At 34.1% G+C, this 18,823-nt stretch overlaps 1 protein-coding gene across 16 annotated transcripts in view; it reads right to left on the bottom strand.

The window, feature by feature from the left end:
- MLIP (muscular LMNA interacting protein) overlaps positions 1 to 18,823 on the bottom strand; it is a 167,763-nt gene that overhangs the window by 89,839 nt on the left and 59,101 nt on the right. For 13 of the 16 annotated variants that reach the window (XM_057302523.2, XM_034962259.3, XM_063605319.1 and 10 more), the window contains 4 exons: positions 16,019 to 16,084; positions 15,852 to 15,935; positions 15,653 to 15,712; positions 6,906 to 6,950 (listed from right to left, as the gene is read on the bottom strand). In XM_057302523.2, coding sequence (XP_057158506.1) covers positions 6,906 to 6,950; positions 15,653 to 15,712; positions 15,852 to 15,935; positions 16,019 to 16,084 — 255 coding nt within the window. The remainder of the gene's footprint in view (positions 1 to 6,905; positions 6,951 to 15,652; positions 15,713 to 15,851; positions 15,936 to 16,018; positions 16,085 to 18,823) is intronic. The other 3 variants (XM_008954373.5, XM_008954374.5, XM_034962253.3) reach the window with 3 other exon arrangements.

Raw genomic sequence — 18,823 nt, 5'->3', positions numbered from 1 at the left:
ATCAAGACTGAACCGTGAAGAAATCCAATGCCTGAACAGATCAATAACAACTAATGAAATCAAAGTTGTAATAAAAAGTCTCCCAGTAAAGCAAAGCCCGGGACCCAGTGGCTTCACTGCTGAATTTTATGAAACATTTAAAGAAGAATTAATACCAATTCTACTTAAGCTATTCAAAAAAAAAAAAACAACAAACAAACAAAGGAGAAGGGAATACTACAAATCTCATTCTATAATGAGACCAGTATTACCCTGATACCAAAGCCAGAAAGATACGTCAAACTAAGAAAACCACAGGCCAATATCTCTGATGAATATTGATGCAAAAATCCTCAACAAAATGCTAGCAAAACAAATTCAACAGTGCATTAAAAAGATCCTTCATCATAATCAAGTAGGATTTATCCCAGGGATGCAATGATGGTTTAACATATGCAAATCAATCAATGTGATATGTCATATTAACAAAATAAATGACAAAAACCATATCATCATTGATGCTGAAAAAGCATTTGATAAAATTCAACATCCCTTCATGATTAAAAAACTCTCAAAAAACTGGGCACAGAAGGAATATATCTAAACATAATAAAAGCCATATATGACAGAGCCACAGCTAGAATCATACAGAATGAGGAAAACCTGAAAGCTTTTCTTTTAAGATCTGGAAGATGACAAGGATGTCCACCGTCACCACTGTTATTCAATACATAACTGGAAGTCAGACAAGAGAAAAAATAAAGGGCACCTAAATTGGAAAGAAAGAAGTCAAATTATCCTTGTTTGCAGATGACATTATCTTATATTTGGAAAAACCTAACTACTCCACCAAAAAACTATTAGAACTGGTAAATGAATTCAGTAAAGGTGCAGGATACAAAATCAACATACAAAAATCAGTAGCATTTCTACATACCAATAGTGAAAAATCTAAAAAAGAAGTCAAAAGAGTACTATCACGTACATTAATAGCCACAAGTAAAAGCAACAACCTAGGAATTCACTTAACTGAAGAAGTGAAAAATCTCTACAATGAAAACTATAAAACGCTGATGAAAGAAATTGAAGAGGACACACAAAAAATGAAATACATCCCATGTTCTTAGATTTAAAGAATCAATATTGTTATAATGTCCATACTACCCAAAGTACTACAGATTCAAAGCAATTCCTATCAAAATACCAATGACATTCTTCACAAAAATAGAATAAACAATCCTAAAATTTATAGGGAACTACAAAAGACCCAGAATCACCAAAGCTATCCCAAGAAAAAGGAACAAAACTGGAGGAGTCATTATCTGACTCCAAATTCTGCTACAGAGCTATAGTAACCAAAACAACATGGTACTGGCATAAAAACAGACACATAGACCAATGGAACAGAATACAGAACCCAGAAACAAATTTGCTCACTTACAGTGAACTCATTTTTGACAAAGGTGGCAAGAACACACATAAGGAAAAGATAGTCTTTTCAATAAATGATGCTGGGGAAGCTGGGTGTCCATATGCAAAAGAATAAAACTAGACCCCCTATATCTTGCCATATATAAAAATCAAATCAGAATGAATTAAATACTTAAACCTAAGACCTCAAACTATGAGACTGCTACAACAGAGCATCAGAAAAACTTTCCAGGACATTCTTCTGGGCAAAAATTTCTCCAGTAATGCCCCACAAGCACCGGCAATCAAAGCAAAAATGGACAAATGGGATCACATCATGTTAAAAAGCTTCTACCCAGCAAAGGAAACAATCAATAAAGTGAAGGGATAATCCACAGAATGGGAAAAAATATTTGCAAACTACCCATCTGAGAAGGGATTAATAACCAGAATATATAAGGAGCTCAAACAGCTCTATAAAAAAGTATTATAATTGTAGTTTAAAATCGGCAAAAGATTTCAATAGATATTTCTCAAAAGGAAACATCCAAATGGCAAACAAGCATATGAAAAGATGCTCAACACCATTGATCATCAGATGAATGCTAATCAAAACTACAATGAGATATTATCTCTCCCCAGTTAAAATGGGTTTAATCCAAAAGACAGGCAATAAGAAAGCTTATGAGCATGTGGAGAAAAGGGAACCCTCATATACTGTTGGTGGGACTGTACACCACCAATTAGTACGACCACTATAAAGAACAACTTGGAAGTTCCTCGAAAATGAAAAAGAAAGAGCTACCATGTATGATCCAACAATTTCACTGCTGGTCATACACCCAAAAGAAAGAAAATCAGTATATTAAAGAGGTATCTGCACTCACATGTTTGCCACAGCACTGTTCACAATATCTAAGATTTAGAAGCAACCTAAGTGTCCTTCAATAGATGAATGAATAAAGAAAACATGGTACTTATACACAATGGAGTACTATTCAGCCTTTATAAAGAATGAGATCCTGTCATTTGCTACAACATGTATGGAACTGGAGTTCATTATGTTAAATGAAATAAGTCAGGCACAGAAGGACAAACAACACATGTTCTCACTTATTTGTGGGATCCAAAAATCAAAACAATTGAACTCATGGAGATAGAGAGCAGAAGAATGGTTACCAGAGGCTGGGAATGGTGGGGGTTGCTTTGGGGTGGGGAGGTGGGGATGGTTATCGAGTACAAAAAAAATAGAAAGAATTAACAAGATCTGGTATTTGATAGCACAACCAATTATTATTGACTATAGTCAATAATAATTTAATTGTACATTTTAAAATAACTAAAAGAGTATAATCAGATTATTTGTAACATAAAGGATAAAAGCTTGAGGGGACAGATACCCCATTTTCCATGATGTAATTATTACGCATTGCATTCCTATATCGAAATATCTCATGTACCCCATACATACCATGTACCCACAAAATAAAAATATTAAAATTTGCTTAGAAAGGAAATTTATTTACACGAAGGAAATAAACTTTAAAGATGAATGTCATAAGAAATAACTCTTATACCTTATCTGATATGAATTAATGTACATTTAAGCACATGATTTAAAACCCTGGAAACAGCAAATCACTATCATTTTAGATGTTAATATGACCAAATATGAAATTATTCCTTCTAAGTTTAGGCTGAAGGTTATTGGGCATGAAGAAATAATTTGGACCCAGGCTATAAATATGAATGGATAAAATATTTAAAGAATGCAAACTATTTCCAGTATGTACTTATACTTCTACAAGTATGTAGAAGTATCAAATGGCAGAAACTTTGACATGAAGAAAATTTGGGTTGGGTTTTGCCTACTCTGTGACTTCTGAGGCTTGTTTTCCCACTCTGTATAATGGAGATTTTAAAATAAGAATACCCACCTCATAGGTTTGATATATGGTTTAAATGAGATAGCCAAGCTTTATTTTCAAGGTAAGAGCTCAAAATATTAGTTATTATTATTGTTGAATTCAGCATCTTTTTAAAAGAATCAAATGAAATATTAATGATAAATTGACCAACCCTGCTAGTGACCTAAGGCTCACTCCCTATTCAACATATTGTTAGCCTAGTTTCAATTCTATTACACTTAAAAGAATCTCAATTAAATTATTGTAAAATAGCCTGCATTTTAAGAAGACCACGGACTGGAGAAAACCTTTACTTTAATTAGTCTGAATTAGTGTTGCTTTTACTGCACCTGGCTCATCCTAAAAAACAGACTGTATGAAATGTCACAATACGTGCAATAAAGACCCAAAGAAAGAAACATTATTTTGAGTTGATTTTCTTTGTTTATTTTTTTCTTTTTTTTTTTCCAGAGAAGTCAGTCTTTCAACAAAGGCCTATAAAGTGGAATTAGCCATACACTTTCTTGTTATTTTATTAAACCATTATAATTATCCCAGGAAAACTGGAAAACCTATGAATACACAGAAAACTAGCAAATTTGTAAGTTGGTTTTAACATCAATGGGTTCTCTGGCTACCACCTCTCTATTTCTACAATAAAGTATCTCTCTCGTTTACTATTTTAACTGTTTACTATCTGTCTTATCATTGGAATACATGCTTCAGAAATTGGCATACTGTCATTGTGTTCACTCTTCTCACCCCAGTGACTCCTCAGTGAACGGTACTCGGTAGACACTCAATAAATATTTGTCGAATCAATGAATAGAGGTGGAAAACTGAATAACAGAGCTAGAAATAGTGACTAGCTTTTCTACTAGTCTTGATCCATAGATTATATACTATACCTTTTAAATTTTATTTTTTAATTGGCAAGTAATAATTGTACATATCCATGGGATGCATAGTGGTGTTTTGAGACATAAAACGTGTAGTAATCAGATACATTATACTTTTAAAGAACTCTCAGAAATAGGAATTTTCGGTAGTCAGTACTAACTTGTTCAGGATATCCTCAAGTGTAACAAAACTTTTTTTTCTTGGCTCTAATTTATGTCTTCCCTTTATTCAACCTTCTCTGTAGTATAGGAGTTGGTAACCTGCACGATCCCTGCTTTTGAGTTTAATCTAAGAATATCTACAAAGTCAATGACGCACTGAGTCCCAGCAGTTATATACTCTGAAGATGACAACTTTCTCCAAAGTTTGAAGACAGATGATGAAATATTGAAATGTTTCAGAAATAGACTTCTCAGAGTTGCTTTTTAGTTTTCATGGGAGAAGAGAGAAATATATAGTGATAAATTAATTAATTAAATCATAGCTAGTAAACTCATACTTAAAGTGAGACATCCCATAGCTCAGTCAATATGAATATTAGAATTTTTAGGAGAAAATATTACAGTGTAATTCTTTTTAAAAAACAGAACATATTGTATTTAAGACATACAAGATAAGCTCTTGTTCATTTAAGACCAAAGCTTATAGCTAAAGTGAACTTCTGCTCTAAAATTTAATCTTTTCTCCTCAAACTAAATGTATCAGACATCACTTAGTAAATTGTAATAACTACAGCCAAATATGTACAAATATGACTAATCCGAGAGTTGGCGCCAAACTAGTTTTGACCTTTCATTGTAAAATGATCCTTTATGGTCTTCCAAAAGACGTGGACGTGTTTTAGTGGCCACAAACAACAATTCAAATGTCATGTTGTAAAGTAAAGTGAAAACAAAGCTTCTTACATAGGAAACGAATTTTAATTAAGGTCAAGAATCTTATCTGAATTAGAGTTTATATTTGTTCTAGCCTATACTGAACCTGTTTGTTGGTTCATTCTTAACTTTGAATGACTTAAAGGCTCTCACAACATTAAGGACATGGAAGTTAACCTACTTTAATTAAATCTGATAGTTGATTGAAAGTAAATAATACTTTGAAATAATTTCTAACTATGGAGATTGAAGAAGCCGCTCCAGAATCATTTCAATTGCTACCAAATTAACCCCTCCCAGAGAGGAATGGATAATGACATCAACCCTTTGAACCTATTGAAAACTAATCTAATTAGAGACATTATGCTGAAAGGCAAGAGTAGATAAGAGAAGAAGGAGAGACAGCAAAAATTGCAGCAACTTTTTTGGGGGGTCTGGCTCTTGTAAAATGTATTAGTCACAAAAAGGATAGAAACACCTTTAGGAAACTTTCTTTTCTTGTACCCACTAACGAATCAAGGAACTCAATTAAATCAAGATATTTCTAGTCTTCCAAAGATAGATAAGAGGAAGAGAAGAAAGGAGATATGAATAAAGGAAAAAGGGAAAGGAAAGGAAAAGCTTTTAGTTATTGAGCAATTCCTTTGTATCAGAATTCCATTAAGGGCTTTTCGTACATTAGCTAATACAAATCTTACATAAGAAAATTATTAGTATCCCCATTTCATAGATGAAGAAACAAAGGCACAGAAAGGTAAAATGGTGAGTAATTTTCCCAGAATCAGACAGTTATCTAAAAGCAACACTGTGATTTTAAACTCGGGTCTAGTCTACTAATGCCTTCATTCTTTTTAAGTATTACTCCAAATGGCTTCCAATAATAATGAAAAATAACAGCGAAACTTCCAGGAAATGCTCTAAGCAGTGTTCCTACCCACATCCTCTAAACATAATTTTCTGGATGTGATAAAATTTAGTAATTTCACCCAGTTTATTACTTGCCTTGGGGAGATTCAAATGAAGGCAGAACTGTATAAATTACAATGATGATATGGCACAAAATACACATTTAATAACTATTTACTCTTCATAATTATGATAAAAACTACAAATGTGTAACTTAAATGGAATAGTTTACTAATTTGTTTTAGACTTAACACTAAACACTTACTAAGGAGATAATCTTGTTTCTACTAGAATACGTTTGGTCAGAAGCAGAAGTTGACCACATGATGGAAAATACAATTATTAGGTGAGTGAACACTGGAGTTGGGATGAGGCTATGCAGGTGTATGTCTAACACACTCAGAGCCAGCTACTCATAATTATTTGAATTGAATGTGAGTCTATATCTATCCACTATATCTATCCACTTTTGCTCATAAGTGGAAATTGGTTTATTTGTTAATAATTTAAATGAAGGAAAGCAACAAAAGAGTCAAAGTTGATTAAACTGGCAATCCCATTAGAAATGGACAAATCTTAACGTTTCAAGTATATGAGTTGACTATTCTATAAGCATAATAAACCATTACAAAAATGAAAATGTCATCTAAGTGTTGATAACTAGAAAATCAGGAAGCAGGTGTGGCAGTTCTGTTTAGCTAAACTAATCCAACTAGACCTCACTTAAGAACAAATTTATTTGATAAGCTTACCTGATGTTTTATCTCTGACATAACCTGATTTTCTGTATCTGCAATCATATCATCCTACCCTTCAACTTATAAAAAAACAATTAATTCTATTTAAATTACTGTATAATAGTGTTCTCTCTAAAGCATACACAGGCACCCATTTGAAAAGCAGTGTGTATAATTATAAAGGTACTTACATATTTGGTTTCTCGACCAGCTGCTCTTGGAAGAGTTGTAGGAGTCTGTATGAAAATAAAAACAATTATACATCTGAAATAATAAAGTAAATAATAATAGACTCAACTTCTGGAATGTGTTCACCTTCTTCTCAATTGAGACTTTCTAAACATTGCTCTCTCTATACAATATCATTTTTTAGAAAATTATTTTATAAAATGATATCACTTGATTATTCTTTTCACTGACTTTATCAGCTTTCTGGTAATTTCTCCTTATTTATTGATGATGTCAACTCATGGATCATAATAGTTCTTTCCTCATGTTTCTTCCATAATTTTTGCCTATTTCAAAATTCATGTAGAAATCTCTGTCTTTTCCATTTTTTGAGCTCCTCAATTACAAAGATGTTCTCATCTACTCCAATTCAATCATTCACTCCCAGAAAGCTCCTTAACTTTACCTTCACCAGTAAAACAGAAACTGTCAGAAATTTCAATTACAAATGTCCACACTCAGAATTCTACCTCCTATCCACCATCTTCATTTCTCTAGTGCTACTAGTGCAACATCCACATCATTGGGACTTCCAAATCACTGACCTTCGTCAGCTTTATTCTGGTTTTACCTCTTATCTCGTATTATTTAATATTATAAGCCATTTTAATACTTTCACTTTTTTTAATCCTCCTCTCTTCCTGTGACCAGTTCACTTACAAAAAAAAAAAGACCTCAACCCTAAATTGACCTTACCATCCATTTTTCTCCATACTTGTATCTGAGAAGCAAAACATTGTTGGAGAAACTCTTTCAAACAAACTAATTAATTTTATTTTAAATTAACAATTATCAATTTCAAATGTGCATTCAGTACTGCCCAAAATTTTTCTTTTGTAGGCCCACTTTCTGAGATGAAATAGCTATTTGATTCATTCATCCATTCATCCACTCAATACATATTTGTGTATCTACTGTGTGTGCCAGTCACTGTTCTACACCCCTGGGACTTATTGGTGAACAGAAGAGACAAAGATGTCCTGCCATTGAGGAGTTCACATTCTGGAAGAAAAGAAATAAGCAATGAAATCATAAATATGTGAATTATATGTTAGAAAGGAATAAATGCAATGAAAAAGAGTAGAAATAATTTGAAGCCCAGGGTAATATACGCTTCCAGATAAAAATTTATTTGCTTCTACAAAATACCTTGTATTTTTCTGGAACACCCAGATGTTAAGGAGGTCAAGAGTGCTGGGAGTCTACAATTTTAAATTAGATGATCAATGTTGAGAAGGTGACATTTGAAGGAGACTTCAAAGACTTGAAGGAGTAAGGAGTTGAGTAGGTAGTATTCTAGATAAAGAGCATTCCAACAAGAGGGAACAAGTGCAAAGTTTCTAAGGTGGATTTTCTCCTCTGAGAATGTTGGATAGAAAACTGGAAGTAATCTTTCCATAAAGGACAATAAAAAATCTGACCAATATATTGAAAAATATTTAATCAAAAACATCAATGAACTAAAAAGAAAGTGAATAATTACTGGGCAAAATCAAAAGAGGATGGGAACCTGAAGAGAGAAGCCCAGCATTTCAGAACTGCTTTTGCCCTGGGGATGTTTGCAAATAATGATGAGTTGCTTGAGAAGCTAACCCAAACTTTTGATATCTCACGGGTATAGAGAGAGAAAGTCAACCAGGACTTGCCAAAAACAGATTGAGCCCCTAGGAGTAAGAGTGACCCAGAAGACACATGGTCTTCAGCCTGGTATCAAATCATCTGAAGATGACTGTCTAGAAAAAATAATCTCAGAAACTTAAATTAAATTCAGGTAGTTTTTTCTTGCTAGCGCTCCCAATGTCTGACAGAAACAAAGAAAAGACTTTCTATAAAAGGTAATATCATCTGAAGTCTCCATTTCTATTAAGAAATTTTCAAATAGGATATCTAGCATACAATCAGATTCAGATACACAAAAAGGCAAGACAATATGAATGAGGATGAGCAGAAATAATAAACAACCAAAAAAGACCCACAGAGATTAAGAAATGTGTCTTTTCAGAACCAGACTGAAAACAACCATACTTAACCATGATTTTGGAGATAAAGGTTAAGCTGAAAAATTTTCACAGTATGCTAGAAACTATAAAATGATCACTGATATAACTGATTTGAAAAGAAACTAAATGTGCTAAGACAGGGGCATGCTTGACATATCCAAGGCACAACAAGGAGGCTACCAGGCTGGGATGGAGTGAGTAAAGGAAAGAGTTGGAAGAAAGCCAGTCACAGAAGTATTGGGGCACCAGACCATACAGGACCTTGTGAGGACTTTGCTTATATTCTGAGGTTTGAAATGCGTAAGCACTTCTGGTTTTAAATAGAGGAGGGTCATGATCTGACCTAAGCTTTAAAAGGTTTTCTGCGTTTGATGTGTTAAGAATAAACTATTGTGAGTCAGGGGTATAGGGACAAAACTCTTGTACTATCCAACAAAACACGGTGGCTCAGTAGTGCAGAAGCCGTGGCATAATCATAGTCGACATATTCTGAAGCTATAGAAATAGGATTTCTAGCAGAAGAGATGTGAAATGTGAGAGAAAGAGAAGAATAAAACATGACACCAAAGTTTTCGGCCTTGAGCAAATGAAAGAGTGAAATTCTACCAACAGAGATGAGGAGGCAACATATGGAATCATTTTGTGGGAGAAAATCTAGATTTTATTTGTATGCATATTGAGGATAAGACATTTGTTAGAAGTCTAAATGGAAATGAAGATAGGTATTTGGAAGTCTGCAGTTTGAGAAAGAATCCTGGACTAGAAATAGAGTTGTCGGCATATATGTAGTTAGTTTTTATAACATAAAACAGGGTGAGATCACCAAAGGAATGAATATAGAGAGGAATGAGAAGTTTGAGGACTCATGACTAGAGCATCCCAACATTGACAGTTTGGGAAGAAGAAGATGAACCAGCAAAGGAGACTAAGAAATGATAATAAAAAAGGGAGATAGAGGAAAAACGGAGAGACTATGGAGTTCTAAAATACTCTAGAGGAAAATATATCAAAGAGGAGAGTGTGAGCAACTATCTCAAATTCTGTTGCTGTCATCTCAACTCAGGACTGGGTTTATTGCAATGCAGAGGACTTCAGGAACCTTGGAAAAAGGGGTTTTGGTGACATAAAAAAGGGGATCTAAGAGGAAACTGGAGAAAAGGAATTGAAAGTAGAATATATAAACTTTTTTTAACTTTTTCAAATTCATCGCCATCACACCTTCTCCCCTTAATCTTGGTTAATGATCTTACATTTTACTTCATTGAAAGGTATTAGTTATGAAATAACTAAAGATATTGGTTATAAAATTATTTCTCTTCCACCAAACTACAAACATTCTTGCATCTGTAGCTGTCATGTCCTTTATTTTCCATCCTGTTACAATGGAGGACATTTCCAGCTTCTTAGCAAATGGTCTTAGCACATTTGGGCCGCTATAACAAAATATTATTGACTGGGTGGCTTATAAACAACAGAAATTTATTTTCCACAGTTCTGGAGGCTGGGAGGTCTAAAATCCAGGCACTAGCAGATTTGGTGTCTGGTGAGGGACCACTTCTGGTTCATAGATGGTGCCATCTTGCATGTCTTTACATGGTGGAAAGGGTAAGAGGTTTCTCTCTGGACTGTTTTGTAAGGGAACTTATCCCATTCATAAGGTCCCCATCCTCACAACCCAATCATTTTCTAATGGCCCCACCTCCTAATACCTTCATATATTTCAACATATGAATTCTGAGTGGGTGGGTGGGGCACAAATATTCAGACCTTTATTTCCCTTTCTTCTCTAGAATCAGTACTTCTTTCTCTACTAAGACCAATGCCACAGTATGCAGATTTGATCTTGTCATTTTCAGCTTCACAAAACAAAAAATTCTTTCTTGACCTCACTACCAACCTAATTTCCTTTTCCTTTTAACAGCCAAACATTTCAAAATAGTTGTTTTGTTTTGTTCTGTTTTTACGTATTCTATCCCTGCTTTCTCATGCCACAACACATTTAAACATCAGAGATAAGGAGATCAATGGGGTGAAGTGAGGGACTAAAATCTGAGGGTAGTAAAAAGAGGTAACGATGAAGACAATATCAAAGTGGTCCTTCAGCCTTCGGGGAGAAAATAGTTAACTATAGGTTTCAACAACTGGCTAGCTTCTGATGAATCTTTCCCTTGATCCCTTCTCAGCAATGACGACTGGGACAGCTATTGGAAGAGAAGAATATACCATAAGCAGAGGTGCAGGGAGGCAGAAATAGGGTCAGGGTCACCAGGGTGGAGAGGAAGTGGCAAGTGGGAACTGGTTGATACTATGGCGCTTCTCCCTTCTGAAGCACATGCTCCTCCTGCTCTTAAAGAATAAATGAATAAACCTCACCAGAACTGGCAAGTGCTAGGACTTGGGCTTCAGGACCTGCCACCCCAGGCACCAGGCATATATACACCCAACTTAGCTAACATGCTCAGGGAAATTTGAGTTTCCATGGAAACATAATAAGACATCTGAAAAACTTAAATACTATAAAAGAAAACAATGTTTCCTCTACTCCACTCCTAAGTATTTACCCAAGATAAGTGAAATCATACATCCATACAAAGTCTTGTTTACAAATGTTCTTGGCAGCTTTATTAGTAATAGCTCTGAATTAGAAATAACCCAGTCATCTATTAACTGGTGAATAGATAAATAAAGGATGGAACATCCACACAGTGGACTGCTAATCAGCAATTAAAAAAAAAAAAGAGCTACTGATCCATGCAATAATATGGATGAATTTCAAATGCCTTCTACTAAGCAGAGGCTAAAGTGACTACAGACTATATAATTACATTTATATGATATACTTGAAAACGCAAAAGCCTAAGAACACATGAAAAGATAAGTGGTTTCTCAGGACTTGGATTGGAGGGAAGTATATACTAAAAAGGAGCACAAGGAACTTTTTCAGTTGATGGAAATGTTTTGTTTGGAATGTGGTAGTAATTATATGATTGGATTCTTTTGTCAAAACTCAGAGCTGTAAACTAAAAGGATGGAGTTTACAGTGATTAAATATTACCTCAATAAATCTGATTTAGAAGAAAAAGCTATGTTAGCTTCAACAAAGAATGTAATACAGGAATTGAAGGAAAGAATAGATACTGACCAAAATCTTGAACTGGAATGTTAGATCAAGGATTCCTCTTGAAGGAATTAGAAAATAATAAATAGAAAAATATGAAGAGTAAGAGACATGAAATATAGAATCAAAAGTGACAAAATCAGTATTATGAGAGTCCCATGTGGGAATAAATATTTGTAAAAATAATGATCAAAAGTTACCGAGAATGTAAGGGGAAGAAAAGATTGAACACATCATGTGAAAGGTCATAGAAGGTAACAATCAAAATATGTAAGAAAAAAATGCATACCTAAATACACCATAAAAAATATCTGTAAGATCATACATAAAGTTTTAAAAACTATAGAGCAATTCTGTAAATGATCACTCTATAGCAGAGGAACAAGTATCATGCTGACAAAATACTTCGTAAGTAGGTTGTTGAAGAAAAAGAAGCCTGGGGGAAAATGTTGAAGAAAGAGTACCTACAATTTTATTCGCAGCAAAACTATAATTTAAATGAAAAGGCAAAATAAAGATGTTATCATGAACAGAGTTCACAAAATCTACACAAAAAGATCTTGCTTTATACAACTTGAAGCAAGATTCCAACAAGAAAAACAATAAATCCAGGAAAAAGCTTTGAATGTGTGCAAAATAAGGATCTAAATCAGAAATAAGTATCCAAACAAAGGAAAGATAAAGAAGTGTTCAGACATAAAGTTCAAAACAATACTAATAAATTGTATATGTATGTGCTTGTGTTTGTATATACAGGTTGATTAAAAACAAGTAGAAAGTGAAAAGTGCTATAGTACTTACAAAATTGTGGGAAAAGGCATTTACATGTTTTAAAATTGATACAAAATTAAGCATAATAATTGTCTTTAATAATGTATATGTAACTACCAGAATAACAAGATATAAAGTAAAATTTTCTAAATGTTCAAACTAGTAAATATCAAAATTGCCTAAGGAAAGCAGAAAAAAACAAGAGAAATAAAAACATTTTAAATAGAAAACATGAAATAAGATAGCAAAAATTCACCCTAACATAACAAGAATTGCAATAATTATAAATGGCTTAAAGTCCCTGGTAAATAGAATCTAATTGAATGTAAAAATTATATGCAGAAATATGCTGCTCTGAGAAAATTAGACAAAAGGGTATGAAAAAAAGGAAAGTAGCAGTAAAAGATACACCTAGGAAAACAAGAATTAGAAATTATAAAGTCACTATTTTAATACTCAAGAGAAAAACCTTAAGTTAAAAAATGATTATATATGCTGATAAAGATTCTAAAAACTCAAAAACGAGAATGAATGCCAACACACAAGCACCAGCAATATGGTTTCAAAATATACAAGTCAAATCTAATAAACACTTCTTTAGACTTATCTTTCTCTGACCCTTGGCCGCAATCAACACAATTATATTAGCAAACACTCTCTTCTTATAGCTTCCATGATATCACATTGCTCTGATTTTCCTCACCATAAAAGCCTTTTCATTCTCATTTGCTCATCTCCACCTCCTTTGTCAGACCTGTGATGTTATGTTCCTTGGAACTCTGTACAGGACGCTCACGGTGTCTACGTGCCTATGACCCTCAAATATCTCTGATCAGCTTCAAACACACAGGTTTAAGCTTTCTTGATAAGCACTTCAAACTCATCCTTGTCTAAAATTGACATAACCCTCTGCCTGCCACTATGCAGCTCTTCCTTCACTGTTGTCTATCCTCAAAGCAGAGACCTGCAGTATTCTCTCTCCTTCACTACCGCACCCAAACTCTTGGCAAGCCTCAAACCGTCATGCTTCTCTAGCTCTTCTGAACCCACCCTATCCAGACCACCATCACTGACTGTTTCCCTGACTGCAGCAGCCTCCTCACAGCAGCCATATTTTTCATCTTCTACGGTTTCATATTATTCCCACCATGGTTTTATGTCCCCCCATTTTCTTTGGAATCCAAGCTTCATGCCATGGCAAATAAGTGTTTAAATCACTGTGCTTAACCCAGTTTCTCAACATCATTTGCACTGTTCATCCCTAGCTCAGTGTACAGTAAGCTCATTGGCTAACTTCTTTATTTTCATACACACTAAGCTCTTTCATGCTTCAGGAAATTTACACATGCCTGTTTCTCTACCTGAAAGCTATTATTCCTGATCAAAATTTCTGTGGCTGGCTCTTTTCCATCTTTGAGTCTCAGCTTGAATTCTACCCCTTGATCACTACATTCAAAGCTTGTACCTTAGGTTACTCAGCCTTGCTTATGTTCCTAGTGCCTTGCTGCACCAGACTTACGGTAGGTGCTTAATAAATACCTGTTGAATGAAAAATTGCCTTAAATGTAGTGGCCTAAAATACTGGGTTTTTTAACACCGTAAGCCTTAAGTATTTGTTAAAGAAACCAGTAATATAGATTACTATTCATATACAACTTCTTAAATCCTATTCTCATTATATTTAATATAATACAGGTCTTTTACATGTTCAATGAATGAAATACGAAAAAATATATTTTTAAATTGATATAATATATTTGACAAATCAAAGTTTTAGATTAAAAGGCTTAAAGGATATACAACAAAATATACTTCAAATACAGAAATTATAATTATCCACCTGTGAGTTCTCTGCTAAAATATAATTAATATGACAATAATTGATTACTGGGTTTTATATGTCATTACTAATGGATATTTACTGATAATATTCCAATTGAAAATTAGGATTGCTTTTCTAGTTATGTGTAGTTCTGTACATTTGAAAATTACTTTAGACACACAGTGTCCCATATTTTAAGAAAGGACAGGAAAAAAGTATACTAATTCCAAGGAAATAAATAAATAAGGCTGACCAAAAAAATCAGTAACTAATAACTAACAATTATCAATAAAGGAAAAATCATACGCATTTTGAAATTTGGATGAGTAGAGCTTAAGTGTTTGAAAAAAATAATTTGGAGAAATGTATTATTTTATCCTAACAAATGAAAATAACTATTTTATAAGAAGGAAATACATACTCAGTTACAACAATTAATAGTTTAGCAGTACTCTAACAATCTAAAATATCCAGTTTTATTTCCCTTTGAGTCAAAGAATAATGAATCAGCAAAAAGAAAAAGAAACTCTAGAAATAATACTTCCGTTAAAGCTCTTACACTAATTTTACTTTAGTCTACTTCATTTTTTACTTCTCTATTTTTAAGTGGCTATAAATTCCATAAATATTGAATCTATAATTTGAGTGAGAATGAGCCACAAATTATACATTCTAAACGTCAATGTAAAAAAAAAAACATAGTCTAATATGTTGGCTTTCAAACTGTTTTGAACTGGACCCACAGAAATAGATTTTACTTTGCAACCCTGTATACAATTACCTTGCATTATATGTGTACATGTAAACAAATGCCAACAAAACCTATACATTACTTGAAACCAAATCTAATATTTACTATCTTTAAAATTCTACAAAAAAGACTGATTGCTATTCACTAAATTTATTTCTCAATTCACTATTGGACCTTGACTTGCAGTTTGGAAATCATTGATCTAATAAATCTTATGGTTCCATAAATTATATTAAATACATACATACTTTGACTGTGTCAGAACCCAACAATGTCTTTGGGGACCTTGAAGGAGAATCAGAAGAATGCTGAAAAAAAAGAAAGGAAGGAAAGAAGAAGAGAAAAGGAAAGAAAAGGACAAGCCTGTGAGGCATCATACTAAAGTAGAGGAAAATGAAGAGAAGCAAAGCAAATGTTTGAATTGCACATTCTAGTCTAAAGCATTACCATAGACAAGGAATCCTGTAAGACCTTATCAATGGTAGCACAGAGCTCTTCAGTTTGCTGCCTGAGCTGTGCAGGAAAATAGAGCTGGAAGAATTGAAACCAGGTACTGGGTTAGCAATAAGTTTTGGAATTGCATACCAAAAGCAGGGGTAATCTGAAGTTATTACCTCCACTGGTGGTTCTAATGTGTTGTCCTTGGAGACACTTTCAGTCTTGGCTGGTTCATCTAGTGCCTAGTGATAAATGAAATAGTTCTTATATGAGGCTTCTAGTCATACAACTGGAGTAGAAAAGTATCTTCAAAGAAAGCCTTGTATGTATTAATATTCCAAGAAAAAAATATTTAAAGTATTTGATGAGCTATTCTTTAACATGAAGACATTTTTCTTTTAGGTCTTAAGTTTAAGTCTTTAATCCATCTTGAGTAAATTTTTGTATAAGGTGTAAGGAAGGGGTCCAGTTTCAGTTTTCTGCATATGGTTAGCCAGTTTTCTCAACATCATTTATTAAATAGGGAACCCTTTCCCCATTGCTTGTTTTTGTCAGGTTTGTCGAAGATCAGATGGTTGCAGATGTGTGGCATTATTTCTGAAGCCTCTGTTCTGTTCCACTGGTCTATATATCTCATTTGGTACCAGTATCATGCTGCTTTGTTTACTGTGGCCTTGTAGTATAGTTTGAAGTCAGGTAGTGTGATGCCTCCAGCTTTGTTCTTTTTGCTTATGCAGTCAATTTGGCTTCAGACTCTCTGTCTCTCTAATGATGGGAACTAGCCAAAATCTCTATTCCATTGTTTTCTCCTCAGCTGGGCCTAATGGGCACATTCGATAGTTATCCAGAGATTTGGGCAGAGTTTATCTACAACATTTAGGGATCCTTTTGGCACTCTCTTTTCCAGATTCTCCCCTACTTTCTAGTTTCTGTATGACCTTACACTCTTCTCTGTTTCCTCATCTAATACGTCTGCTGGGTTGTTGCTGAATTTTCACTACTTCATTGTGACCAGATAAGGGACTACCCATAAGGTGAAAAACTATAAAATCTAGAAACCAACCTAGTGCCATATTTTTCTTGCAAGCGTTGACTCTACTGCAGTTTCTACCTGCCTTGGTCATGCTTCAGTACCTTCAGATAGTTTTTTATATTCTTATCTAGAGTTTATCATTGTTATCTGTAAAACAGTTGGTCCAATACAAGCTACTTCTCTATTTGCAGAAGCAGAATAAGGCAAGCTAATTTTAAATTAATTCAAATTTCGATTTTCAGCACATATTTTCTTTATCACAGAGACTGTATAAATTCAGTCTCAAACCTGTCTCAGGGTAGGCTCGTGACTAAAGGTTATTTTTTCCTACCCTAAACCTAGATTGATATAAGAAAATCTTATGGCCATTCACAGTGGCTTACACCTGTAATCCTAGCACTTTGGGAGGCTGAGGCAGAAGGATCACTTGAGCCCAGGAGTTCAAGACCAGCCTGGAAAACACAGTGAGATCCCATCTCTATAAAAAATTTTAAAAATTAGCTGAATGTGGTGGCATACACCTGTAGTTTCAGAAACTTGAAAGACTGAGGCAGAAAGATGGTTGAGCCCAGGAGTTCAAGACTGCAGTGAGCGCTGATCACACCACTGCACTCTAGCCTGGGCAACAGAGTAAGACACTGTCTCTAAAACAATAAAAATTAAAAAGCGGGGTTGTCATTTCCCTTTGAAAATGTTTTTTTTAATCATACTTCTTGCAACTGAGAGTGTAACAATTCAAAAATCTTGATTCTTAATGGAGATGCAACTCCAGTTCTCTCTTACCAGAGCATCAGCACCATGATAAACGTTCTGAATTTCAGCCTGCTTTTAGTATTTGACCCTTGGGGATTTCCCCCACTTTTTTTTATGAGCTCAGCTTTATACTTGGTTGAACACACACAAAATTGTCAGTATTCAACTGACAAATACTTGCCAAGATGGCAATTTCATGTGGCTTGACTTGTTTTTTAATCCATTTTTAAATTGATCATCGATTATAGGTATTTTACAACAGGAAGTTTTTCAAGCAATCTAGTTTCAATATGCTTTCAAAGTTTGAAAATCTATAGCTAGAAAGGTTACACAAAAAATATATGCCATGGGTTCTGAAGACAGTTACAAAAGAGGTTACCAAAAATGCAATAAGCAATTGTAGGCACAAGACAGTTACTTTCAAGAGAAATATCGTCACTTGAATATATATGTTCTGGTAGATTTGTAAACAGAAAAATCAAAGATTCAGTTCTCTATTGTCATGTATTATATAACTTTTTAGAATTACAGGTTCCCTTCTCCTCTTATTTAGATTTGCCACCTATTTCTCATTTCTTTATTCCCATTCTGAGGTAGACATATCCTGACAGAAGGTGTTATGCCACCTGTGAAACCATGGAATCCATTGCTCATCAAAATCTCTTTTCCTCCTTCTAACAACCAGGGACCTCCATCCAGAACTATTAGCCTTGACCAAGAGGTACCAGGTCCAGATGCTAGAACTGCCATTTTGGCATGGGATATAACCCTAAGAATTCAGAAAAGTGACTTTAAAAGATAAAATTTTACCATCCCATGTTTTAATAGCTCGTAAAGGTAAATATTGTCTGGAAATTTTGTTTTCAAAATCCACTTCTCTGTATTAAATAACAAAATTTGGAAGGTTGGTTATGATAACCTAATAAAAACATTCAATATTGCTTCTTTCTTACCATAACAAAAATCTATTTTGTGCTTTCTTTCATCATTCTTTAAAATTATGAGTAATCATGAGAAATGATTGGCAGGAACTGAAAATTTCATAAAAATAACTCTTCACTGGTGTTCAGATGGTTTAATATTTTCCTGGCATGGTGTTTCAATCACCTCCTGTTCACCTTGTTAAAGGGGCAGAGGTTCCTTTCCTTGTGTTACAGGGATAGAGGGTTACATAACCCTTGACACTGTACAGATA

This window comes from Pan paniscus, chromosome 5 (assembly GCF_029289425.2).
Source record: "Pan paniscus chromosome 5, NHGRI_mPanPan1-v2.0_pri, whole genome shotgun sequence".
Taxonomy (NCBI): domain Eukaryota; kingdom Metazoa; phylum Chordata; class Mammalia; order Primates; family Hominidae; genus Pan; species Pan paniscus.
The sequence above is the reverse complement of the archived record's forward strand: the minus strand, read 5'-3'. Positions and strand labels throughout refer to the sequence as shown.